General features: G+C 41.8%; 1 protein-coding gene across 4 annotated transcripts in view; it reads right to left on the reverse strand.

Annotated features, from left to right (window-relative positions):
* Nucleotides 1–27,970, reverse strand: part of SMYD3 (SET and MYND domain containing 3) — a 635,613-nt gene that overhangs the window by 523,435 nt on the left and 84,208 nt on the right. For 3 of the 4 annotated variants that reach the window (XM_065589166.1, XM_065589168.1, XM_065589167.1), the window contains exon 2: nt 7,170–7,233. The exons of the other annotated variant lie outside the window; for it this stretch is intronic. In XM_065589166.1, the coding sequence (XP_065445238.1) occupies nt 7,170–7,233 (64 nt within the window). The remainder of the gene's footprint in view (nt 1–7,169; nt 7,234–27,970) is intronic. 4 annotated transcript variants of the gene reach the window in all.

Raw genomic sequence — 27,970 nt, forward strand, 5'->3', positions numbered from 1 at the left:
CTGACAAATACAAGTTAAATATCTACTGCTGAGTAGAATTACTTTTGTCCCAAAGAAACAAGGTCATGCTTGTAAGTGTCCAGACATTATTCTGTGTAATATAATTATATTGGCATTTTTATCCTGCTTCAGCTAAAATTGCTCTTTGAAGTCAGCCTTTATCTGTCGAAAAATTTCCCAACATAAATGCTGCATAGGATTTTAGATATGCTAACGGTAACATCAACATGATTAATAGCTTTCCCAACCAATAAAGCACTAATAAGATGAAATATGCAGTATCGCATAGCATCATATGTCACAGTCTCCTAAACTCAGAATGATGTTAAGATTGCATCTTTTCCTTATCATTGCAGTCAAACCAAAACTGATCACAGAATGGATGCGTTTATTATTTATTTTACTGAGGGAATGCTGGAATGAGGACAGCCATTCAGACTTCAGAGATTGGCAAAAAAAAGTTGCAACTGCATTAAATCTCTGCCTCCCAATACGGTGGTTGTGGGTAGGAAAAGTCACCTTAACTCTACATTTCCTGGCTTTCAGTCAGAGCATTTACATTCTCACATCCAAATAGGGTACAAAATAGCACAAGGCAAGATTATGTGGCCAACGTCTCAAATCTATCTTAACAGAGCCTTTTTCCCCTGGTAAATTGCCTTAGATTTTTCAGTAGTAACAACATGGGACTGAGGAGCAAAGAAAGCCAAGGGGAGGGCACCCTATTCTCCTCAAGACTCCTCTGCTCCTGCCAGCCCTCCATGGCCTCAGAAAGAAACATGCTGCCTCCCATATTCTCTAGCCCCGCTCAGCCCAGGCTCTTGCACTGGACCTCTCTCCCCTTTCACTCCTCTGTCTCACTATCAGCAGCTTGGGCTTTAGTCACAGGAGGGCCTTCTCCTAGTCCCAGCACACACACCCCATATCCTCTAGCTGGCAGCTATCAGACCCAGTCCCCACCTGATGTCACCCAGCTGCGTCTGATCATTCCCAACACCCGCCTGCCAGGGCCCTCCACTGAACAGGGTTGGCTCCTCCCTTCTGGCCTTTAGAGAAGCAGGCTGCCCTGTTACACCTGAACTATCACCTTAGGCCACCTCTAAGCTCCTGCCTCCCCAAACTCAGTGCTCCCATCCTCTAAACTGCTCCTACCTCCAAAGCTCTGCCCCCTGCAACCTCCTCCAGAATCACATGAGAGATCATCTCATTCTCCCGCCACACAGAGCCTTGTGTCCCCCTCCCCCACAAGCCTCCATGATAAGATTACATTTTGATCTCTACCTCTGTAGCAGGGGGGGGGGGGGCAAACTACAGCCTGCAGGCCGGATCTGGCCCCTCAGGGCTTTGGATCCGGCCTGCAGGATTGCCACCCCATGGCACCGCGGGCCCCGCTCCACTCCATGAACCGGCCGGCACATCCCTGCAGTCCCTGGGGACGGAGAGGCAGAGGGCTCTGCACGCTGCTCTTGCACGTGGGTACCTCCCCGGAAGCTCCCATTGGCCAGGAACGGAGAACCGCAGCCAAGGGGAGCTTTGGGGGAGGTATCCACAGGCAAGAGCAGCGCGCGTGGAGCCCTCCCCCAGGGACGTGGTGCCGTCCGCTTCCCGGAGAGGGGCCAGGGCAAGCAGGCAGGGAGCCTGTCCTGGCCCCGGTGCGCGCCGCTGCCACCCCGGAGCTGCTCCAGGTAAGTGGTGCCGGGCTGGAGCCCGCACCCCTCCTGCACCCAAACTCCCTGCCGTGAGCCCCCTCCTCCACCCCTCCCTGCACCCCTGTCCTGAGCCCCCTCCTGCACTCCCCACCTCTCCTCTGCCCCAGCCCCTTGCCCTGAGCCCCATCCTGCACACCGCACCCCCTCCCACACCCCACACTCCCTCCCGCACCCCAGCCCTACATTCATGGCCCTGCATGCAATTTCCCCACCTAGATGTGGCCCTCGGGCCAAAAAGTTTGCCCACCCCTACTCTGTAGAGTAAAGGGCTAGGGAATTCCATTATAATAAAATAAAAAGGTTAGGACTAAGCTGGTCAAAAGTTTTGCAACAGAAAAATTTTCCATCGGAAAATGCCGTTTTGTCAGAACTGAACCTTCCACTGAAAAAATGTCAATTTTGATGAAATTTCTTCAGATAACATGGAAATGTTTTGTTTTGATATTTTGATTTTTTTTTAAATGCATTTTGTATTAAAAAAATAAAATTGAAATGGAAACGAAACGCTTTGAATGATCCAAAACAATTTTTTTTAAATAAAATTTGTTTTGTAGCAAATTTTGAAATTTGACATTTCATTCCCATTCAGAATCAAAAGAAATTTAAATATTGTGGAATTTCCCACAAACCACAAATTCTGGATCTTGCACTGCTGCTCTTCTTAGGGCTCCCAGCTGAGTCCTGCCAAGTTAGCTACCCAGAGCCTAACAATTCATAGTGTAGTTTCAAATAAATAAATAAATCTAGAAATATTTCATTTTTCACACTTAAATTTGGATTCTGATACTTTATATCAGTTATGGGAGTCCACTAAACTGAATTATATGTTGCTCCTGCTTTATTTTATTTTTTTTGTCCTGAAGAGTCGCAAAAATTTTAGACATTTCCATTTGGATTGTTCTGTCTAATGCAGTAAATAAGGTGAGAGGTGTTTCAATTTAAAATCGGAGTTTCATGCACTCTCTCTAAAATTGACAAAAACGATCAGATCGTCTTGAAAACTGATTGGCCAACTGAGTTGTTTGTTGTGGGGGAAATTGGAAGTCATTTCAACAAAGGGTTCCTGAGATACAATAGCCTAAAATGAGCTGTTCTCAAGTTTCCCCCACAACAACAAACTCAGTTGGCCAATCAATTTTCAAGCCAATCTGATCGTTTGTCAATTTTAGAGAGAGTGCATGAAACTCGTTTTTAAACTGAAACAGCTCTCACCTAATTTACTGCATTAGACAGAAGTCCAGAAACTGAGACATCCTCAACCACACTGTTAAGTGCTTACTAATGTGGGATTAATTTTCTACCCATCAAAAATTAATCAAATCATGCTGCAACTAAGCATAAAATGTAAACCCAAGCACATGAGTCACATTTCTACAGAGGTCTGTAATTATCAACATAAAATAAAGTCCTTCTCTGCTAATATAGGGGGATTTTTTTTAAGTGTGCGAACTGCAGTTGCTTCAGTGCCCAGTTGTTTATTTTGCTCAGCAATTAGTTCAATTAAAAGTGCACATATTAATGAAGCATATGAAATCCAGCAGAGGTAAAGTAAAGCCTGCTGCCTTCAGTTTGGCTGATGGAAGCATTGCTTAAACAACTGTACTACTCTCTGTTTTGTAGCCATTTTAAGTGGGATTATCACAGGGAACACCATGCCCTTCAGAACAGCCACAAAAAGGCTAACAAGACATTCCTGCTTGGTCTAATTGTGCGTCTGTTTATCTAGACCACCCACCCCAAGTGGAATGAAGATCCATAACTGCCCAAGTGTCTTAATAAACTGGCATTTGTGGGGACAGTTTTCCACTCCAGGTTAGCTAAAGATAATGTCTTCTTCCAGAGTCCCATGATTGTCAAATAACGTTAAGTACAATATTAAATACTATACTTCCCAGCCAAAATAAACTGAGCAATTTAAATGCAGTTTACTCAATATGGACATGATCCTTCCTCACTGAAGTCAATGTTTATTTTGCCATGGATTTTAATGGCAGTAGGGTCAAGTGAGATTCTTGACATACTAGCTTCACAAGAAAAAGGCTCCAATCTTTTACATTCTACCAGTGATAGTTTTCATTTTTTCAGATATTTTCCCATTATCTGCCACAGTAAATATAACTGTAGCATTATTATTGATGCTAGAGTAAACACCTAATATATGTTGCACAAGCATTTGCTGCATAATGAATCAAAGTGACATACCTACCTATCTTTCCCATCCATATATTCTAATCCCATCATAGAATTTTTTTATGAGTTGCAAAGGAAAGTGGTCAAGTTATAAAAATAGCTTATTCATAAAAACATATCAAATATCTGATCAAGAAAAGATGTTTTGAAGGTCACTGAGACCAGTTAAAAAACTGAAGCTTTCAGACTTGTGAAATAATCTGCTAGGCAAATTTGAACAGAGTCCCTCAAAGACCTTCTTTCAGTAGGTTATATATAACAGTTCATACTTTTTTCTATTTTTTTCTTCAAAAAATCAACAAAGTTAAAAAAACACAATTTAAGTGTGATGTTCAAGAGTTTATAATTTGACTCATTTGGTGGTCTTTATGATCTTTGGCACCCCCTCACCGGCTAGCCTGCTTGTTGATTTCTTGCTATGCCCTTTGGCCAGGTCTCTGGTTGTCCTTTCCCCAATTGGGGTGTTAAAGAGTCCAATACTTCCAGAGGCCAGTGGCCCTAGATGAGGGACACACAGTCCTTGGGCCCTTCAGGTATGGCTCACTTGTTCAAGGCCTTAATAAACCCCCCTTGCTGAGCTTGGTGGGAACCAGGTCCACCGACTATCTTGGGTTCCAAGTCAGGGACACTGTACAAAATGGTTGGTAACAAGCTCTCACAAACTACTTACTTTTTTCCTGGCCTACTTCCTACAGTGCCTGTCTTGCAAGCTGTTCCTCAGGGTTACCCTGTGGTCCTGTCCCCAGTCGCCTGGGCAGCTTCTCATCAGAACCATTGCTGAAGTCTCCTGATCTCAGTGGGTCCTCAGCTTCTCTAGCAGCCACCCACCCTTCTGCTCTGCAATCCTTTAATCTCTGCAGTTTTTGTGAGCCCCCAATCAGGCCCAGCTGAGCAGGCAGTCTCCCTATTAACCCTTTAGCAGCTGAGACAGCACAGGGTTTGTACACCCCAGACAGACCCATAATGCCAAAATAGCATGGGCCTTTTCTCCACCACCTTGCATCTTGTGTAGTCTTTTAAACTGTGCAAACACTACCTGATTTCAGGGAATTTTGTGCTGACTTTCAACTAGGGTGACCAGACGTCCCGATTTTATCGGGACTGTCCCGATATTTGCTTATTTGTCCCACATCCCGACCTACCTTCGGTCGGGACGCGAATTGTCCCGATATTTTGCCTCCGCTCACAGGTGGAGCAGAGCCCGGAGGGGGCTCGCGGCACCCCCGCCCCAGCCCCACCCCCTCACTGCCCCATTGGATCCCTCTCCAAATCCCCACCCTGGTCCCGCCTCTTCCCCAAGCACGCCGCATTCCTTCTCCTCCCTCCCAGGCTTGCACTGATCAGCTGTATGGTGGCGCAAGCGCTGGAGGGAAGGGGGAGGTGCAGACGGAGTGGAGGCATGCTAGTGCGGGGGGGGGGGGGCGGCGCGTGGAGCTCCGGCGGCCTTTTTTTTCCCTTTTTTTTTTTTTGCTCCGCCCCTCCTCCCCCCCCCCCCTTGCATCCCGATGTTTCACCTGTGGGATCTGGTCACCCTACTTTCAACACATAAGTGTAAACAACAATACAAGGTGAAAGGCCATGGAGAATCAGGCCTTTGAAGTCTGTCACCTAGGGTTACCATATTTTGTGCCTCCAAATGGAGGACACTCCACGGCCCACGGCCCCGCCCCCAGCCCCGCCCACACCCCCGCCCAACCCCGCCCCTCCCCAAAGTCTCCGCCCCCTCCCCTGCTTCCCGCGAATATTTGATTCGCGGGAAGCCTGAAGCAGGTAAGGGGGGTGTGGGGGGAGGAGGCGCGGCCCAGGCTGGCCCCCCAGCGTTTCCAGCCTGGGTCAGCTCGGGTCCTGGGGTGCCGGCCCCGGCCGACCACCCCCGGCCCGCCCAGCACTGCCGGCCCCCGGCGGCCCGGCGCACCCCCCGGCTCCTGGCCCTGCGGGCCCGGCTGCCCGCCGGCCCGGCCGACCCGCGGGCCCGGCCGACCCGGCTCCCCGCCGGCCCGGCCGACCCGGCTCCCCGCCGGCCCGGCTGACCGGCTCCCCGCAGGCCCGGCTGACCTCCCGATTTTCCCGGACATGCCCGGCTTTTGGGGATTTCCCCCCGGACGGGGATTTGAGCCCCCAAAAGCCGGACATGTCCGGGAAAATCCGGACGTATGGTAACCCTACTGTCACCTATCAAAAGAATGTAGGACCCTCAACACTGTAAACAGTTCTCAAAGATCTAGGACATACACCATTCCAATACATATTAGGCAATATTCTTGAAACCCACTTTTTTCTTGGCATTTATCTTGGAATTGGTATAACAAACAAACAAAAAAACACCCTAACCTGTAAAAACACAGGAGCAGTGTGGGGTATTGAAAACCATATTAAACAGTAATCTATCACTTTCAATTCTCTGTGGTTTTCCTTGTCCTGCTTACAGGCAGGCTGTTCTGTAGGGAAGTGGGCAATCAGAGTCAATTGTCCTGCAGACAGCCTGCCAAAAGTAAGTTGGGGTGAGTTGCGCCTCTCTGTTTTAGGGGACAGCTGGCTTTCTCTCTCTGTTTTGGGGTTCTTGTGTGTTATCCTTCTGTATTCTAACAAATAAAGTAGTGCTACTTTACAATCAGTAAGAGTATTTTATGTTTTTCTCTGCATGTATGCCAGAAAACACAACAAGCAGGTTTTTCTGACCAGGTAAATCCTAACCACCAATTTCAACTTCATTTTGTTTGTTTATTTTATTGACTATAAAAGGGGTTGGGAGGATAAAGCCAGGTAAGGAAGGAAGCCTTAGATCTATATCCATAATTTAAAAAAATAATAATAATTAAAAAAAAACACCACACACACACAAACACACACACACACACAAAACCCGGCATGAAAGAAAATGGCATTCAAATTCAAGCGTCTTAAAGTCAATGACAGCTGTGGGTATTCAAAAGTCAGGCCTCTTATTTAAATAACTAGCTTTGGGCATCCCGTTTTGAAAGTCTTAACCTAAGTAAATGAGAGGAAGAGGCAGGCTGTGAGAAAGTTATATATCAACATTGTCTGCATTCGTTATATTAGTTAGGTAAATTAATAAGCATTAAGCAAAAGCTGCAATGAGAGGGTGATTTATTTATTTTTGCTCATTGTTAGTGACTTGTTGACTTAATGGATTCCATAGATGTCCAGGGACCATTAATGGGTAATGGCAACACAATGTGGTGGAAACCCCACAGCTAACGCGTTATTTTTTTTCTTTAGTAGCTTGTCATTATTTTTAAAAATGATTACCTGACAACGTGTATCACAGTATCTGGCAATTTTGCACTGAGAGCATCTAAGCAGCCGTTCATTCCTGTAAAAAACATCCTGTATTAGTTATGTAGGAAAAATAAAAATATTTCCAAATATCTGAAGTAAAAAGGAGCCACAAAAAGAACAAATTGCTTGACACACATGCATTTATTTATTTTTACATACAAAGTCAAGGCAAGAATCCAAGGGCTAGAGATTCTAATTTCCTTACTCATACTGAACAGTACCTTACCCTATGAATTGTTTATTTACTAGAGTCAATGGGGCTGCTTGTGTGTTAACAGTAAGATTATCGGAGTCTAGACTAAAGAGGAGTCTCCCTATTCCTGAGATAATAAAACAGGAACCATTTGTTTTTCTTGCTTTGCTACCATACTGTCAAGGAATTAGATTTTGTGGTTAATGCAATAGAATCTCAGACTATGGTGCAGCACAGCTGGATGTTGTCGTCTTTGGAGCCCAGCAACGTGATAATATGTTGCAAGGCAGAATTCAGGTCCCCATTACCTGTTCATTACCTGTCTTAAACAAGATTCTTGCTGTGAATCTGCAGTTGTGACACTGAGTTATTTGCAATGTGAAGTTGACCTGCTAGTGGAAATTTATGCCTTCAAAAAAAAAGATTGCCTGTGATTGGTAAACAATGTGACTAAAGCAAAAACTCCATCTGAAAAAGACTATTGGGGGCGCAAGGGGAAAGATAAGAAGTTTGAACCAGAGATATGTATGAACATTTTAATTATGATTCTACAAAGTGCCTCCTGGCTTGAGTGAGATTCCCTACTGCTGGCTTAATTTAAATCATATGACAAGCTGAGAACTTGACTTGAGGAGAAAATATAATTTACTAATAAAAGTTTTGTAAATTATTAGATGGTGAGGAAATATTTAGCATGAAATTATGCAGAAAATTAATCAAATTTACATGTCATAAATCAAATTCTGCTCTCTGCTGCACTGGCATTAGGATATGCATTGCAGTACATTCTTGCCAATTTCTTAGCTGTCACAGCACCAGCAAAAAGCCCAGAGGTTTTAACTTTATATTTAAAAACAAAGTTAATCATATGCTTTCCCAGCTTATATTGACACTGAGAATATGGTGCTTGCTCTTATAAACAGAAGACTCAAGAGAGAAGAGACTAAATTAAGGACATACTAGCTAGTCAGACTGTATGATTGTCCTTCCTACATTGTGAAAATACTCCTACTAATAGACAGCTGGACACATTTCTTACACTAATAAACTACAGACTTATGCATAAAGACACATAGCCAGTCTGACAGACGTTTAGGTTTGACAACCACTGTACACAACATTAATTATTATATTAATACATTTTTGCATTCCTATAGTGCCTTCCATTTGAAGAGCTGAAAATGGATTACAAACATCAACAGTACAGTATGTCTACACTGCAAGTTAAGGGTGATCATAGCATTGGTAGGCATACCGCACTAGCTTTAATCTACCTTGCACAGGTAACAATGGCAGTGTAGAGGTGGTGGCACGGGCTTCAGCACAGGCTAACAATCAGAGTACTCCAGACTCCCTGTAGGGCTTGTACTCTGGATAGCTAGCTTGTACTGCCACACCTACAGTGCTATTGTTATCCAGGTTAGCTATATTAAAGCTAGCATGAGTATACCTACTCGTGCTGCAATCCCCCTTTGCTTGCAGTGTAGTCACACCCTAAATAACCTTTGCAAGACACGTGAGGCAGGTAACTGTCCCAATTTTACAGATGACAAAAGGAAGGCAGAGGGAAAGAGTAAAGTGATTTGCTCATGTTTATACCTTAAGGCTCAGACCCTGTAAGAATCCTATTGTTTTGTGGCATAAGTGTCTGCCATGTGGATCACTTTGCCAGCTCAGACCTTAAATCAATAGCACAGCTGTCAATAGAAACTAGACATGCTGGACTCTCTGAACTCAAAGAATTTTGTCATTGACCTCAATAGGGTCAGAATTTCACAGTAGGTCTTCTGATATCCAATCTGGTACTTTTGATTTCCAATCAGTTACTTAGACCCAGGGCCGGCTCCAGGCATCAGCTTAACAAGCAGGTGCTTGTGGCGGCCAAGGGAGAGGGGCGGCACGTGCGGCAATTCGGGGGTGGCAGGTCCCTCACTCCCTCTAGGAGCGAAGGACCTGCCGCCGAACTGCCACCGCCGATCGCGGCTTTTTTTTTTTTTTTTTCTTTCCCCAATTGCCATCGCCGGTCGCGATTGCGGGGTTTTTTTTTGTTTTTTTTTGCTTGGGGCGGCAGAAATGCTGGAGCCAGCCCTGCTCCATTCTTCTTTCCTTTATTTAAAATCAATATATACTCAGTTACCTCCAACTTTTAGTCCCTGTGCTCACTCTAAATTCACAGCAAATGCCTCAAAGAGTCATATGTCCACATAAAGTGAGATGGCACCAACTTGGTCACAAACCTTAACCAATAATAACTTCTGAGCAATGAATTTGGTCCATTGATTCCATTAATTTAATTTATGGCTAAGAATCTGTAGCAATCCAAAACAACATAATAAATACAGAATGCCAAATAAAATAGATCCCTCTTGAACACAGACTAAGTCCTTTGTTTCACATGTGGAATTCTCACTGGTGTAAATTCTGTACAAAGTTATTGTATCAATGTGCACTAAAATGCACCAGTATCGGCATATTTAAACTCATCGCTGATTTAACTTTGCCTTTTTTAAGATTCTTATAAGTGATGGGGAGAAAATAGATAATGTCAAACATACACTAAATATAAGAGAAATTAAAATATAGCCATGTACTTATGTGGAAATAAAGAAATACAAGTTATGTAATATGCAGAAATATTTAGAGAGAATTCATGATGGTGAACTGTGGTATAAATGTATGAATTTGGGTTTCCATTATTATTTAAATGGAGCAAAGCCAATGATTTCAATATACAGTGCATAAAAGTACATATGATGGTGTGAAGCAGCTTAAAAATTTTATCTACGTCAGGTCAAATAACTGCATTGGTCACAAGTTGTAATGCCACGAATGAATCAGATGGATCATTCCAAACGAGTGCCAATCTTTGCGCATTAACTTTCTTATTCTCCAACCCCTTTATAGTTGAACTCAGGATACCTTACAGAATATGTTGTGTTGTGTGCTGAATACCATACAACTAGCAGAAAGAAAGTATTTTAGAAATGTCTGAGATTAAAATCTTGTTATTGCTACTGTCTTTCACCCTACCTACAAAAGTAAGGGCCTTGGTATCATGAGTTCAACTAGAAAGGGCTTGGAGAGTAAAAAAACTAATAATTTTTAAAATCTTCTAAATAGTCCCTAAAAATCTTTCCCATGCAAAATAGTGTTTTATTTTAGAATCCAATGTCTGGGGACAATCCAAAGCTAGAATCAAGTGCTGGAAATCTCCCCTCTCCAATTGTATAAAGCTCTCATTTCTAGGGCCCAGAAATATAAGAACTCTATCAAAGCCATTGGTGAAGAACTGAATATTTCTCATTCTGGATTTGGACCTCAGATCAGTATAATGTAGGGGGAAAGAATTAAACATTTTTGTGGTAGGTTTATTTAGTATGAAAAGAAAAGGACAAAATGATTGCTCTTTGGAGCTGCTCAGATATCTGAATGTCAGAAATAGTCCACGTGGCGACAATTAATGGACGCACACACACACGCCCAAAATTATATCCATCTGGACTAGTTCTGAGACATACATTTTGTAATACTGATCAACATGTTCTGCCAGGGATACAGGATAATCTTCAGGAAATCTACCCTTTCTTTCTAAAAATGGGGAAAAACCTCCATATTTATTTTAATTATGTACATTAATGAGACGTTTTCTCCAGATCTTTCAAATCACAGGCAGCACACACTACAAAAAATTCTATTTCCTGGGTCATCAACATGTTATCGTGGAAGTCAGCCATACACAACAGATTCATCATGCTCAACACTATCTCTTGAAAATGTGTATGGTAACATGGAATGATATAGAAAAGTAGAGATCTACGAACATCATTTTCTATATTATCATATAAAATTCTTGAGATTGTCACTTTCTGGAGTTTCCCCAAGTTGTTCTGCATAGTTGCATCATTACATAGTTTTGCAGGAATAGAAGCAGATCACAGGGCCTTTAGGTCTTCCTTATTTTGGATTATGGAAATGAGGAACTCTGTATACAAAGTGTTCTACATCAATAGGTAAGAGCCTCTATTGAACTTCTCTCTTTAGTCATTTAAATAATATTGTTTGACACAGTGTGATCAGGCAAACATTTTGTAAACACTCCCATTTAATTCTATCCATGCAAGTTCTACCAGGCGCTACTTAACTAAAATCTCTGTGCATCATTTGAAAGTTAACCCCTAATTCAGCCAGGTGCAGAAGGGTTGAGCAAAAGAAGTTTTTGTGCAGACCTTCTGTACTAGGGTAAATTTCACCCTACCAGAATGATGATGAACTAGTATTTACATTAGGCAACATATCTATAGTTATAATAGCTGAAGTGAAACAAGATCTTAAAGTACCAAAAAGTAATACTCAAATCCATTATCCATTGCAAATATGACCTTCAAGAGCCATGATTTATATGAATGCATCCCTTAGCAATTTAAGAACTTTCTAATACAGATCCATATTTTAGGTCTTGCATCTGTACTATTTAACTCACAGCACTGTAATGTATGACCTTGACATACTGTTGCAATATCTTCTTTCAGTATTTTAATTTTCTTCCTAAAAGATGCAAAGACTTGCTGAAATAACTGAAGTTAAGTACAACAAATATTTTATTCTGCCATCTGAAAAACGCACATAGCTTGGACCTGACAGCAAGGGGCTAAGCTCCTTCAACTCCCACTGAAACCAATGGGAGACAACAGTGTTCAGCACTTGGCAGGATTGGATCCCTTTTTTACCAACATTTAACAATGAAGTGGTAACAAAGATACAGAACATTACTTCAAGTTTATTTCCAACATCTGACACTAGCAACCAAAGTATTTGAAGAATCTGATTCCCTACTGGTACTGTATAATGAATGAAATATCCATTCATCATCTTCCTCCCCACTCTCATCCCCCAAATGATGAGCAGATATAGGATGTTTGGTGCAGTTGCATGAACTGACAAAACTGCTGCATTTTATTTCTCTCCCAACTCCCTCCCAAACCTCCATCTGTAGGATTTAGGGCATCAATTAATATTCTGACATGGAATTTTACAAAAGTAAACAGTATGATTTAAAGTACTTAATCTGAAATTGAAGAATTCAGGAATAAGACTTCTTACAGGATTTATGTATTTTGAGGTATTTAAAAACACAAAGTGATGACAATTTGCAAAGCTTCTAACCATCAGTATCAGCTATATATTAACTTCATAGAAGCTGTTAAATATTTATAAAATTGTTATCAAATAAACTTTTGTTAGTTTTGATATCAGCAGAAACAGTTACACTCACTGGGTCAAATACTTACACATATGACTAGTCTCACTGGTGTCAACTCATTTGTAGTGTGTGTAGGATTTGGCTCAATTTATTCAGAAATAATATTTTCTATCATCACTCAAAGGGTTTCCTATTTTCTCAATCCAAAGAACAAGGAAAGGAAACACACCTCTACCCCAATATAACGTGACTTGATACCACACGAATTCGGATATAACGCAGTAAAGCAGTGCTCCGGGGGGGTGGGGCTGTGCACTCCAGTTGATCAAAGCAAGTTCGATATAACGTGATTTCACCTATAACGCGGTAAGATTTTTTTGGCTCCTGAGGACAGTGTTATATCGGGGTAGAGGTGTATAGTAATTTCAGAAATATTACTGGAAGGGTTTGTATTTAAACAAACAAAATACATAGCCCCAGGTTCCTGGAAGTATTTAAAATCATAGAATACCAGAGTTGGAAGGGACCTCAGGAGGTCATCTAGTCCAACCCCCTGCTTAAAGCAGGGCCAATCCCCAGACAGATTTTTGCCCCAGATCCCTAAATGGCCCCCTCAAGGATTGAACTCATAACCGTGGATTTATCAGGCCAATGCTCAAACCACTGAGCTATCCCTCCTCAAAGTACTGAAATGAAATATTCTAGACACATCCAAAAGATGGAAAAGAGAATTGCATTAGAATGTCCTTTCTCCAAGAGAATGGACTATTAATAAAAGCATTCAGTACAGTCAGGTCTTGGTTGTTCCGTACAAATGTAGGAGAGTAGGGGGCAGTGCAACCTCGCAGAAGCACCTAGATGCAGAGTATCTTGGTAAAGCAGCTCTTCAGAGTATGCTGGAGCTAGCAGCAACTCCCCTTAGGGGCGGTAAAGCATGTGCTTATCTCCATGGCTAGCTAGCAAAGGTGGGGAGTGAGCCCATTGCCCTGCCTGCTACACATTTTATTTATTTATTTGGGGGCGGGGGAGGGAGAGAGATGTGTGTCCTAGGAGCTGCTAGCAGGGAGGCGTCGTCGTGCTAAGAAGAATGAGAGGACTGCAGCTGTTGCTGGCAATTTTTCAGTACTTCTGATGAGCCTCTAGTCCCCTTATCAGAGAGATGAAGGCTAAATCAGGATTTTAAAATAGCCCGTACTTACAAAAATGAACAGTACACTAAGAGAGAATTGTCAGTCAGCACTGAAGTGTATTGATACAGCTTGTGCAAAGAAACTTACCCCGTGCTTGCCTGCACTGTCTGGCTCCTGCCAGTGTCCCTCCCTCACTATCACAATGTACAAAAATCACCATTAAAAAGAATCAAACTAACAATTTATTGAACAGCTGTGATTATAGCGTGGACACGATGAAAAACGGTTACTAACTTTTCGTAACTGTTGTTCTTCGAGATGTGTTGCTCATGTCCATTGCATAATAAGTGTGTGCGCACGACGCGCACTGTTGCCAGAGATTTTTGCCTTAGTGGTATCCATTGGGCTGACTCTGGCGCCCTCTGGTGCCGTGCACGTATGTGCCAGTAAAAGGCACTCCTAGCATGGAATGGACATGAGCAGGGACTCGAAGAAGAAGGAGGACTTTCTAATGAACGCTCTGACAGTGTGACTATCCAGTACATATGAAAGGGTCAGAACACAATTTTAAAACATTAAATAAAAGCAATTATTGTGACCTTGCACTCTATATGATTTTATGAAAATATGCTAATGAGTTTAAATATAATGTAACTGGAATATGCTTCATGCAAAAGGTCTCTTGTAAGGTATCATTACAAAGCTTATAATCTACTGAGTGTGGTCATCCTATTTGTATAAAATGTAGCACTCTTGTATCTGAAACTAGAAATATGAAATATAACTCTGAGGGCCTATTGTAATTATGCAAAGTGTAGGCCATTCCCCCCCCCCACTACCCCACTTCCTGCACCCATTGCTCCTCAGATGAAGGGGGAGGGATCCCTGTACAGGGAGCTGCTCCCCCATCTGCCCAACCCCCATGCATCCAGACCCCTCATACCCAGATCCTCCTGCCAAGCCTCACCCCCTCACCCACTCAAAACCCCACCCCCCAATGAGCTCCACTCCCCTTGCACCTGGATCACCCCAACAAGCCACCCACACCTGGATCCCCACCCTACCGAGCCCCAACCGGCTGCATCTGAATCCTCCCTCCACTGAGCCCCACTCCTCCAGCATCTGGACCCAGGACTGAGCCCACCACACCCAGACCCCTCTGCCAAGCTCTATTGCCACCTACACCCAGACCCACCCCGCTGAGCCCCAACCACCTTCACCTGGACACACATACCTCGCACAGTCCCATTACCATTGCACCCAGAACCCCTGCAACAAGCCCTGTGCATCCAGATCCCCCCCACACCCAGACTAGCCCACACAGAACCTTCTCAACCTGCACCTGGATCCCCACACATTAATCCCCTCCACACTTGGATCCTGCCTTGCTGAGCCTGCCTGCCCCCACAGAGGAGCAGGGCCCTGGGGTGTTTCTGGGGCAGGCCGGGTCTTTATCAGGGTTGGGTGCAGCCTCACTGATAAGTTTGTGTCCTGGGGGGAGAGGGAGGCGGAAGCTACACAGTGATCTCCCACCTCTGTGCAGCCAGTGGCCTGTGCTCCACAATACCATACTGGATCCTCCATATTTATTTGACATATAAAATCTGCAAAATTTTGCAGAATTTTAAAATATTGTCCACAACATTTTTAATTTTTGGCACAGAGTTTTTAATTTTTTGGTGCATAATGCCCTCAGAAGTAATTATAAGACTATTGCTGTACTTTGGGAGTTCATATTTAGTACTGGGTTGATGAAATCTAATTATAGAATATACTACCAATTTGAGGTATATGCCCTGCTTTTGACAGTCTACCCTCAGGTAGAGGCTCACAGTCATGAGCCACTCCAGGCAGCATGACACCAGGTGTCAGATAAACACTACCTACAACAAGGCCTTCAGTTATATCTAACACATTGTTGCTTTTCCTGTTATTCAACTTATTCACACTTTTCCCTTCTATAAACCAAAGCTACTTTTTTTTTTTTAAAGTGTGATCTCATTTTAAATCCATGCCGGATCTTTTTACTCGCTGTTTTTCCATTTCAGAATCTAGGCTTGCTCTTTCAACTGCATGCCACATTGCACCAATTTTCCAAGCATTTTTTTAGCCCTGCTGTAAATTGGTACTTCAGTCTGATACATGAACTGTGCAAAACCTACTTGGGTTTTGTTTTGTTTTTAATTTAAAGTCCTGATGTAAACTGAGAACAAGCAACAGCAACAATTGGTAAACTTCAGTCTTTCATAGTGTTACCAACCCATTTCTGTCCTTAAATATTAATAAAACTTACAATAATAAATTATTAGACAGACAAGGTGGGTGAGGTGATGTGTTTTATTGGACGAATTTCTGTTGGAAAGAGAAACAAGCTTTCGAGCCACACAAAGCTTGTCTCTTATTGTACCAACTTCGTTGGAGAGAAAGATGTTGCCTCACCACCTTGTCTCTCTAATGTCCTGGGACCGACATGCCTACAACTAACAGTATGCTATAATAAATCATTAACATTTATGGTCCGTTATGGTCAAAGGCAGCTGAATACTTAGTTAAAATGCAACAATTTTTTTAAATTCATCATGCCACCAGAGCCAGTCCGAAGACAACACACATCCCCAAATATACAGTAAGGGCTAGATTGTGACTTGATTCTGTGCAACAACATGGTAGCAAGTGGAGAGGATGCAGGAAATTTTCCACTTCCTCTGGAGCTCCTGCAGAGTGACAATTCCCAGTCTTTGCATTACCAGCTGGGCTAATCCCCACAAGTAGGGTTCAAAGGGGAGGGGAAATGGTAGGACATTGGCCAAAGCAGGGAAAGGAAAGCACATGCTTCATTCTTTCAACAGATATAACGGGTCCTTTTTTGTCTCCAGTCACGAAAACACTCTGCCCACATTCCTCATTCTAGCTCACTCAGTCTCTAACGCCCACTCAGATCAAACTCCTTTTCAGTACTGACGCATTTGTGCTGACCCTTCTCACCTCAAGATATTTTTAAGTCCTGAATAGTTCTTCTAACACCCATGACTCTGTTCTTTTTTCAATGTGCTTGAGTAAGCCACGGGACCATGAAAAGGAGGTTAGACACGAATCAAGGAAAAAACAGCTCCTTATAATTACCTTCCAACCCAATCTGCCCTCTGCTAGGCTCAACATAATAGACAAAGATGTACTGATGTTCTTGTGATAACAGATATCAGAGTAGTGAGACAGCTAATGGAACAATTACAAAAAGGCTGTCCAACACACATTCAAGTTTACAAATTGTACACTGAAGCCCTAACTAAGAAAAATCAGCACTTGAAAGTCCCTGATAAACCTTCCAAAATCTAGAATACCCACTCTAGATTAAAATTCTCTTTATTTACTATCACAGAGCATGCTATGCCTTAGACCCCTCTACAGTCTCTTATGAGTGCACCTTTCCTGGGAATAGGCTCTGAGCCTCCAGTTCATTTAAGAGGGAGTACAGTGAATTTACCACTCTTAGAGTGAGTTCACAGGCTTCAACATCCCATTATTCACTGTGGTGCCTTTAGCAGAGCCAATTTGACTTGGTTCCCTACAAGCATCTTCTCTCTTGGGAACTTTGTAACCAGAAAATGTAGGCAAATACACAGTTCAGCCCTTTCAAAACAAAACACATTATTAGTGAACAGGAATACAACTGTTTGAGAAATGGGGTTAAACTAACAGAAAAGTCATATACACATAAACCCTACCTAACCTTTTAGCTTCTCCTTGCTTAGTTAAATAGCCCTGACCACACCAAGCTGGGCGGGAAGAGCACCCACACACCCACAAGCCCTATCTCTAATTTCCAATCAGCATCTCCCAGAGTACTCCTCCTCCATGTGGAACAGGGGCTGACCTTTAATCCAATTCAAAGGTCTTTGGTCCAGATTTCCAAAGCCTTCCGCGTCCTAGTCTCTTTGTCTGTCCTTAGTCTGGCCAGAACTGGGTTATGCTTCTCTCTAGGAGTCTTCCTCCTTCCCTGGGTGTTGCCAGCTAGACTGTGGTTGCAGAAGAGGCTTCAAAGGAATTCACACATATATTATCTTTGGAATATAGACACTGGTCTTATCTAAAGTGATTGTCTGCCTCTCCTGCATACTGCCAAACAACAGGTATGACTTAACCCTTAGAGTCCAGATAGGCAGCAGTACAAAACTGAGCAAGCAAACTTGATTGCCTCAATTACTCCATATTAAATATGCTCATTTTACAAGTAAAACAATACTTCCCGCTCCCCTTCGCCTCTGCAAACTGCAAACTCAGCCTGGGCTCAGAAAGTCAATCAGCATTCTTTCCTTTTTACACATCAAGAATAATGAAGGTTCTCCAGTCCAAATTAAGCCCTCATTTTCACCTGTGGATCCCTCTGGTCTTCAGATTATTCCCTGAATTATATCTATGCTCACCCCTTTGCCTTCGGTCGGCTTGCACAAATGTAACTTATTGGGACTTGGTAAACAATTCTGCTGCTGTGATGCACAAGAAATAGAATTCAGTTCAATCATCTCTCTGCACATCCAACACAGTTGGGAAGCAGGAGTGAAATGCAGAAAATCTTCGCTCACAGTCAGCAGACATGACTGATGACACACACAAGTGCCAGCACAAATTGGCTGCACTGGCTCAGGAGCAGCTTGTTCCTCCTGTACTCGGGTCTGATCTGATTTGGTTAGGCCTTGGAAGATGTCCTCCAGAGTGTTCCGGGAGCCAGCTTGATACTCAAAACGGTCTTCTCATGACTTTTACACTAACAGGATGACATGTAGAATTATAGAATTTGTAGATTAAGAACTACATGAGGGCGATGGACTAATTAAACTTATTGGTGCAGGAGTGTCCCCTACTGTACATTTACCAGTGTCTGGTTAAGTTTTAAATGCCCCAACCCTTTCTTTGGAAGACTAATCTATGTGGCCTAATAGATCTTAGTGTTGGAATTTTTTTCTTGATAGTCTGAATGTATTTCTTAAATGTATTCCAGTACTCCTAGTTATATCCCTGTTTACACTTATAAATAATAATTCTCCATCCCTAAGCACTTAAATACTTTGGTAATATGCCCCATGGAAAACTCTAAGACAGATAAGGTGTAAACCCTTCAAATACCTATAGATTTTTGTCTCACTGTAGTCATTACTTAGCCAAACTAAAATAAAATCCTTTTAAAAACTTTTATCATAAACAAATCGCTCGAGACCTCCAAACATTTTTGGTTTATCCTCTCTGAATTCCCTATAACTTGTCAATATTAGAGTAGGGTGGGAAATAGTTTCTCAGTTTTCCCATTTAACATCAGGATGATCCCAAGACCTTTTGAAGTTTTTTTTTTTTTGCCCCCCCCCCCAAAAAAAAAACCAGACACCCCCCCACACACACACACACACTCACACCTACCTACCTACCTCAGAATAGCCTATAGCTTGGTAGTTAGGACCCTCACCTGGGCTTCAGGAGTCCAAAGTTCAAGTCCCTGCTATGAATCAGTGCCCTAAACACTAGGCTATAGAGTCAGTCTCTCTCTCTCAAACACTCCTAAATAATTACATGTTCAGAGGGTGTGCAAGAGAGACTTTATAGCCCAATGGTTATGGCACTCAGCTAGGATGTGGTAGACGCAGGTTCAAGTCCTTGCTCCCAAACAGGAGTCTCCCATATCCCAGGGGAATGTCCTAACCACCAGGCTACTGGCTCTTCTGAAGTCCCTGCCCCTGACTCTCCCTCCTTCCTCTACCAGAAATTCCATCCTGGACGTGAAAACCTTTTCCAACAAAAGCTTCATGAAAATGGAGCAGGCTTTGACAAATCAGCATTTTCCTCACAAAAAATGCTTTTGTCAAAAAAAAAATCCCCATCAGCTCGCCACTCTGGTAACAAGGTGTTAGGTTTTTATTCTCTCTATAGTCATATGTATTATGGTTCTGTTTTTGTTACTGTTCACAACTTCTCCCAACTGACTGCCATCTGCATATTTCATCAATATGCTGATTTCTTCCCTTTCCTGCTCAGGAAGGACTTGACTGTACTATTTAGGCACAGCCTTGCCTTGGTGGTGACAAGGCTGCCCTCTGCATCACCCAGGGAAAACAGCAGGCTGGGCACACAGAGGCCTCACATTCACTACTACACCCTTTCATAGGGTGTAGCTTATTCCCACTCCCAGCATGGCCAGACAGAACAAGGCCCAATATCCTCTCTCACCATCTTTGGGGCGTCATGCACACACTGCAAAGCCTAGGAGGGAGTGGCAGTTTGGCCTGGCCTTTGCATGGCCTGCACAACGGGGGAAGGAAAACTCCCAGTGACCGCCGCCCTGCAAATGCTATCCCTGCACAAGAACCAGGCAAAAATCAGATCCTAATATATTTAATAAGAATGGTCTCGACACAAATACAAATGTCTATGATGCAGTGCTACACAGCTCCCCACAATTTACAGTCCTTCAGACAGTTTAATTTCACATTACAGTGTTAATATCCAAACAATCTAAATTGATCTGAGAATGAGGTTTTATGAGACACTGTATCAAATGCTTTAATAAAATCAAACTTGTTAGGTCTATTGCTTGCCTTTCTTCTGCTGATTCTGTATGTAAATATACTCTCAGCCATTCATTTGTCTACTTTCTCTGCATCTTAGAAGGTTGATGAATATTAGTTATTGCATCTAAGAGAGGAGTTAATTGGTTCTGCTATTGATACTCATGGTTAAGTGTACTACCAGATTAGGATGAGCCTTTTTTATTGTAAAGATAAGGTAAAACTTTAACTATGGGATATAGTATGTGGTTTTCAAAGGCTTTGAGATGGTATACCCTGAATTTACTAGACATTTGTAAAAGAATCAAGCCTTCTGTATGCTTAGTGCAAAGAGAACTGGTAGTCTAGGATTACTAGAAGACAACAGTATAATTTCCCCAGTTCATTTGTTGAATCAAAGGAGAAAAAAGAAACACGAATGAGTTTTTCATCCGTGCTCTATCCCTCGCAGAGGTCTATTTTATATTCTTTTTATCTTTTGTCTACACAAAGTCTTTTCTTTCTACCCAAATTGCATTCTGACCTCTGGAGGATTTTGTTATTTGTAAAGGCATTTTGATTACACTTATAATAAGCAATAGATTGGCCCATTCAAGATACTCATTATCTGTATGACTCATATCGGCATAAACATAAAATAAATCTACAGAATACACTCAGATTGTCTCAAGATTGATTAAACTCCCTTTACAGTTCTTTTTTTAAATTTAGAGCTAGCTTGTTGGGCTTTGGTTGGTTTGTGGGCTTTAGTTGGTTTGTTTGTTTGTTTTTTGACATTATGGAAAGCGACCTACTGTTCTTACAGGGGAGTTTTCAACACATTGTTTGCATGTTTTGAATGGTACATGATTGTCAGATGCTTTGCTTATTCCCAAGGAACTCACTGAGAAAGTCACTTGGGCACTAAAGGCAAAAGGCCTTGCTTGTTCAGCCATGACCTCTCACATGCTAGGTATCACCTTTTGTGTCTAGGCAGTTGGCTACCTAAATCTCTATAAAGGTTTATAGAACAATGGAGGGGGCATACTGGATCTTGAATGCCAAAATGGGATGACTGACAAACCATCAGCATTTGCTTTTAAGAAAGTAGTGGAAAGTCTGGCTAAGAATGGACTGTCTAAGGCTGAGTACCAATTACTCTAGTTAGGGCTGTGTTTATACTTTCCTTTTGAGGGATTTAGGATGAGTAAATTGATGGTGGGTAACAGAGGAAAGTAGTTGCCAGGAATGCTTCACCTCACAGACTTGGAGCTAGACCCAAACCATTTGGAGCTCCATCAACAGTTCTCCAACATAAACTTGAGGAGAAATGGGGCAGTACTAGGAGGGTTTTGTGTGTGTGTGCCCTCCTCTACTCCACCACCATGCCACCTGGTACCTGCTGCATGTTACACAATGATGTCATCATTCTAACCTAATGCCAAACCTATTTCCAGAACGCCTCTCTGGCCAATGCCAAACTATAGCTATTTCTTAACAATATTTTTAGAGACAAAGGAAGAAATCATATATAGTTGAAACAGAAGCCTCAGCATATTGTAACTGAAGTGACACCACATTTAGGACAAACACACACAAAGACAGTGATAAGAATCAAAACAGAAATAACATGATGTAGGCCATGTAAACAACCACATCATCTTGTTTTGTGTATTCCTCCTGCCCACTTCCTTAATGGCACGTGTAGTCTTCTCATTAATACACAGAAGAATAAGATCTAGAGCTCCACCAACAGAAGTTATCATTGTAAATATCCCATTCAGGGAGAGACCAAGCTGCATAAATACCATGTGAGGTAATAGAGGCATTAAGCCCTTAAAGAGACACCATGCTGAAGCTCTCACTATTTCCTAAGTGAGTGACGCAATCTTTGTGGGTGTGTCTGCCTTCTCCCAACCATGCCCACTAATGTGTCTGCATACTAAAGAAAGACAATAGTGGACCAATTTAGAAGTAAAGTCAAATGATCAGTCTGACAGATGAAATTGATTTGTCAGTGAAATAGCTACCTGGAAAAATTCTGATGTATAAATAATGTAGCATCTTTCCCTTTCAGGGTGAGGTGTTTTATGATTAAATATTTCATCACCGTTGTTACACTAAGCCTGGCCAACTCATCTACTCATTAGAAATGATGGGATTTTTTCCCAACATATACACATCAAAGGCTTTTCTTTTTAAAATATGTTTAGATTTAGGGGTGCCTGGGACAAATTCTGTTCTGACTAATGCCAGCACCAATCTGGTACAACTCTATTGCCTTCACTGGAGTTACTCTGCATTTACAGTGATATGACTGAGAGCAGAATTTGGCCCCTCTGTTTATAACAACATTTTTGGGAAGATAAGTAAATACTTAATAAATTAAATAATGTGTTTAAATTACTATTATAAAGGTTTATAAGATATATAGGTCAGATTCTCTTTTACACTAAGGCTGCTTTACACTGGTCTAGCAATGTAAAGAGACCCTAGAGTAGGTGTAAATGTAACTGGCAGTATAAAGGGACTTCAAAGTAGGCATAAATATTAAACCTGCTTTTAGGCCCATATACACTGCCAGATTCCTTTAAAGGGGCCTTAGAATCATAGAATATCAGGGTTAGAAGGGAACTCAGGAGGTCATCTAGTCCAACCTCCTGTTCAAAGCAGGACCAATTCCCAACTAAATCATCCCAGCCAGGGCTTTGTCAAGCCTGACCTTAAAAACCTCTAAAGAAGGAGATTCCACCACCTCCCTAGGTAACCCATTCCAGTGCTTCAACACCTTCCTAGTGAAAAAGTTTTTCCTAATATCCAACCTAAACCACTGCAACTTGAGACCATTACTCCTTGTTCTGTCATCTGGTACCACTGAGAACAGTCTAGATCCATCCTCTTTGGAACCCCCTTTCAGGTAGTTGAAAGCAACGATCAAATCCCCCCTCATTCTTCTCTTCTGCAGACTAAACAATCCCAGTTCCCTCAGCCTCTCCTCATAAGTCATGTGCTCCAGCCCCCTAATCATTTTTGTTGCCCTCCACTGGACTCTTTCCAATTTCTCCACTTCCTTCTTGTAGTGTGGGGCCCCAAACTGGACACAGTACTCCAGATGAGGCCTCACCAACGTCGAATACAGGGGAATGATCACGTCCCTCAATCTGCTGGCAATGCCCCTACTTATACAGCCCAAAATGCCATTAGCCTTCCTGGCAACAAGGGCACACTGTTGACTCATATCCAGCTTCTCGTCCACTGTAACCCCTAGGTCCTTTTCTGCAGAACTGCTTCTTAGCTATTCGGTCCCTAGTCTGTAGCAGTGCATGGGATTCTTCCATCCTAACTGCAGGACTCTGAATTTATCCTTGTTGAACCTCATCAGGTTTCTTTTGGCCCAATCCTCTAACTTGTCTAGGTCCCTCTGTATCCTATCCCTACCCGCCAGTGTATCTACCACGCCTCCCAATTTAGTGTCATCTGCAAACTTGCTGACAGTGCAGTCCGCACCATCCTCCAGATCATTAATGAAGATACTGAACAAAACCAGCCCCAGGACCAACCGTTGGGGCACTCCGCTTGATACCGGCTGCCAACTAGACATGGAGCCATTGATCACTACCTGTTGAGCCTGACGATCTAGCCAGCTTTCTATCCATCTTATAGTCCATTCATCCAGCCCATACTTCTTTAACTTGCTGGCAAGAATACTGTGGGAGACCGTATCAAAAGCTTTGCTAAAGTCAAGGAATAACACATCCACTGCTTTCCCCTCATCCACAGACCTAGTTATCTCCTCATAGAAGGCAATTAGGTTAGTCAGGCATGACTTGCCCTTGGTGAATCCATGCTGACTGTTCCTGATCACTTTCCTCTCCTCTCAGTGCTTCAGAATTGATTCCTTGAGGACCTGCTCCATGATTTTTCCAGGGACTGAGGTGAGGCTGACTGGCCTGTAGTTCCCCGGATCCTCCTCCTTCCCTTTTTTAAAGATGGGGGCTACATTAGCCTTTTTCCAGTCATCCGTGACCCTTAAACTTTCCATTTCCAGGGCTATAACATAGTACGTATAAGACACTTGTTTGCAACTTCCTCCTGCCTTGGAAGGTCTCCAGATACAGAGGAAACAGACCACGTCAGCTTGTGGTAAGTATCCCATTGCAGACAGACTACACAAATGCCATCATTGCATTCTATGGTAACATTTACTTCTCTATTACTCCTCCTCAGTTCAGTGGCAACACCTCCCAGAGTGTAAGGCGAGTAACCTTACAAGCATAACCTGTTCAATGCTCTCAAATCCCATTGGCTTCTATCAGAGTTGAAAGGGTTCAGCACCTATTGTACGTTCCTCGGCCCGCGCCGCTTCCAGCGGCTCCCATTGGCCTGAAGCAGCGAACCACAGCCACTGGGAGCCGTGATCGGCCAAAACTGCAGACGTGGCAGGTAAACAAACTGGCCCAGCCCGCCAGGGGCTTTCCCTGCACAAGCAGTGGAACAAGTTTGGGAACCACTGCCCTAGTCAATGGCTAGGTGTTTCATACACAGGTGATCACTGGGGAGAAAGTGCACAGAATAAAAAGAGGAAATCGGGAATAAGGATAATGGAGATAATACAGGGTATGACTTAACTAAGACTAACCTATGTCCTTTGTTAGAGAAAGACATGGAATAGGATAGTGAACTCCCAACTTTTACTACCTATTCTATGGCACTTAAAATATGAATTTTTTTAAAATGTGGAAGGAGGCATTTATTTGTTAGGCTATTAAATAGCTTCCATCTCTAGAATATGTCCATATAATTTATTAAAATGTTGATCTTATTGCTGTATTGTGTATACTGAAGTCGATGGGACTACTCATGTGAGTACAGGTTTGCAAGATCAGATGCTAAGGTCCCAAACTAAACAGCAAGAGACAAATCATAAATGACTTTCACATTTCTGAACTCTGACTCTCTATACTCTGGTGACATCCTATGGATAAAAATATGTAGCGGCGGAACAAGTTTGGGAACCACTGGCTTAGGCACATGCTTAAGTACCTTAGTGAATCAGGGCCCTATGTTATGCACTGGTTATAATCATTACAGTTACTATGGCTTCAACTTTACCAGCTATCCATGTACAGAATTTTTATTAACACTTATTCCTAAGAAGGAAATTGTAACCATAGTAACATTCATATTATAAGATTATTTTATCCTTAATTTCTCCCATGCTCTACCCTCTTGCTTTGCATTTTGTGTAGAATGGAATCTAACTGTAATAAACTTTTGACTAATTTTGTTTGAAAATAAGTAGGCTTGGCAGAATTCAATTTTTTAAAAATAATACCAGATATTTTAAGCTTATTTTAGATTTTTATGAATTGAATGTTTACAGTTGTGGGAAATTATAAAGGAGGGTCAGTCAATTATTAAATGATAAGATTCAAAAAGTTAAAGCTTTATAAAATGTTAAAACACAAACTTTCAACATCACATGCCAAAATATATAAAGTAAACATCCTTAAATCAACAAATCATTCCTGTTTTTATCGTTCATTCACTATTCCATTTGTAACAAGCCTAATTCAAGTCTAAATCACTGGATTTTAACTCAGTTCTCAAGCAGCTTTTTTTTTTTTAAACTTTGCCTAACTGTATATTCAAATGATAATCGATAGGAAATATGTTTTCATTAGTCTGTGGGCGTATGGGGAAGTCAACATTTACTGACATTTGTCAATAAAAATCTAATCCTTCCAAGCTTAAGTAAAAGGTAAACGCTATCTGAGCAACCCAATAGTTCAGAACTTCATGTTAAACCCCAATATAAAAAAAATATATATTTTTACATTTGTGGGAAATTATTCTCATTTGTCTTTTCTAACATTTGTTCTCTCTTACATAGTTTACTAAAATAATATATTGCTTTCATATGGGAATCAGAAATAATTAAATTTGGAAATCTTACTTATTTTTATTTGATGGAATAAAATTATCCTATGAAAAAAGCCACTGAATTCCAATACAGCATTTTTTCCTGTATCCAACCATGATTTTCAGTTTCTCTTACTACAGTGTCAACACATAGTGGGAGAGTCTTTGAAAATAGATGGTTAAAAAGAGGAGCTGCACAGTCACAATATCTGTCATAACACAAAGGATTGTCATTTACTTTTCTGCTCGGTTCGTCCAATCACATCACATCAGTGCACACATTTCCATTTCAAAAATTGTTACTGGTATTGAAGAGGCTTCAAAAGAGGCATAGATAGTGCAATGAGGTCTGAAGTAATATGAAAAATGACAAATTGATATGGATTGTTGGTGTTTTTTAAAATGGATTTTGCATGATTATTCAGTTAAAATTGTATTTGATGTTCCAGAAAATTCTATATTTACATCACTATAATTCTTCAGTTAAATCTCATTTTGTCTAAGGCCAAGATATGTGGGCCTTTAATCATTCTACTGTAGCTTCTGTAATGGGTCATGAGTGAAATAGGATTATTTGTTTCAGTTCAACAGCCATGGAATGAGACTTTGTAGAGCACAGCACAGGAAAAAGAAAAATATGTTGTTATTCTCTATTAGCAAAGGATGAGGCTGAAGGTTTAGTGACGGGCAAGTATCGACAGTGAGCTGGAATTTTAGTTCACCTGTGTCAATGTTGATATGGTTGACAAATATCAGCTGACCTAGAAGTGAAATAAAAATGTTAGACTTGACAACCATGCCATCCTTCACAGAATATATGAAATGCCAACACTTCCTGGTTTGAAGGAAATGGGTTCCTTTTAATTTCTAGGGTCAACCATGCCCAATGCTGAAGAGCCAAACTGGGGATGGAAGGAAAGGTTCACTGCCATTGAAAAAGCCTCACATTTATTACAACTTTGAAATAACAAGAGCAAATTACCATATATATATAAAATGAACATCCTTCAGTTTCTCTTTTTTCTCTGAATTGTTCATCCTAGCTCAGAGATGACAAAAAAAAAATCTTGCTATTTACAGCCACATTCTTCATATGTCACATGAAAATAGTTACATTCTAATTCTCTACCTTTAAAAAAAAATCTTATTTTTTTCCAGAAGTAGCTTTTTTTCCAGCTCTACCACCTGCTCGCTCATAAGAGATCTTCACATGTACATTGGTATAGTGTTCTGAATCCATGGTGTTGTGCAGAACATAAGAAACTAGATAAATACTAGCTGTGTGGCATTGGTCAAGCCAATTCACTTATTTACCTCTCCTCTGCAAAAGGGAAATCATACTTGTTGGCCCTTTTTTAGTACAGTACTAGGAAGATGAGAGCACATCACACCATTATTTTACACTTCGTATTGATTTTCAATCCAGTTCCACAACAGCTTCAAGGTTGTCATCCTTACCTGTAAATCTTTAAGTGGCCTAGGACATGGCTATCTCTGAGACCACCCAGCACCACAATGGCAGCTTTCACTCATGACAGATGCTATGGTTGGGATTCCCAGCTAGTGTGGCAGACTCAGATGTTCAAAACTTTTCATGAAAGACTATAGTACAACTTGTTGGATTTATATATAAATATCTAATTATAGAGTGGGAGAGCCCCACTTTAGAAAGGAAGGATGGTCCAGTGGTTAGCATCTGAGACTAGAACTTAAAAGATTCAGATTCAATTCCCTCATCTGCCCCAGACTTAACGTATCATTGGGCAAGTCACTTCATCTCTCTGTGTCTCAGT

Source organism: Chrysemys picta, chromosome 3, assembly GCF_011386835.1.
Source record: "Chrysemys picta bellii isolate R12L10 chromosome 3, ASM1138683v2, whole genome shotgun sequence".
Lineage (NCBI taxonomy): Eukaryota > Metazoa > Chordata > Testudines > Emydidae > Chrysemys > Chrysemys picta.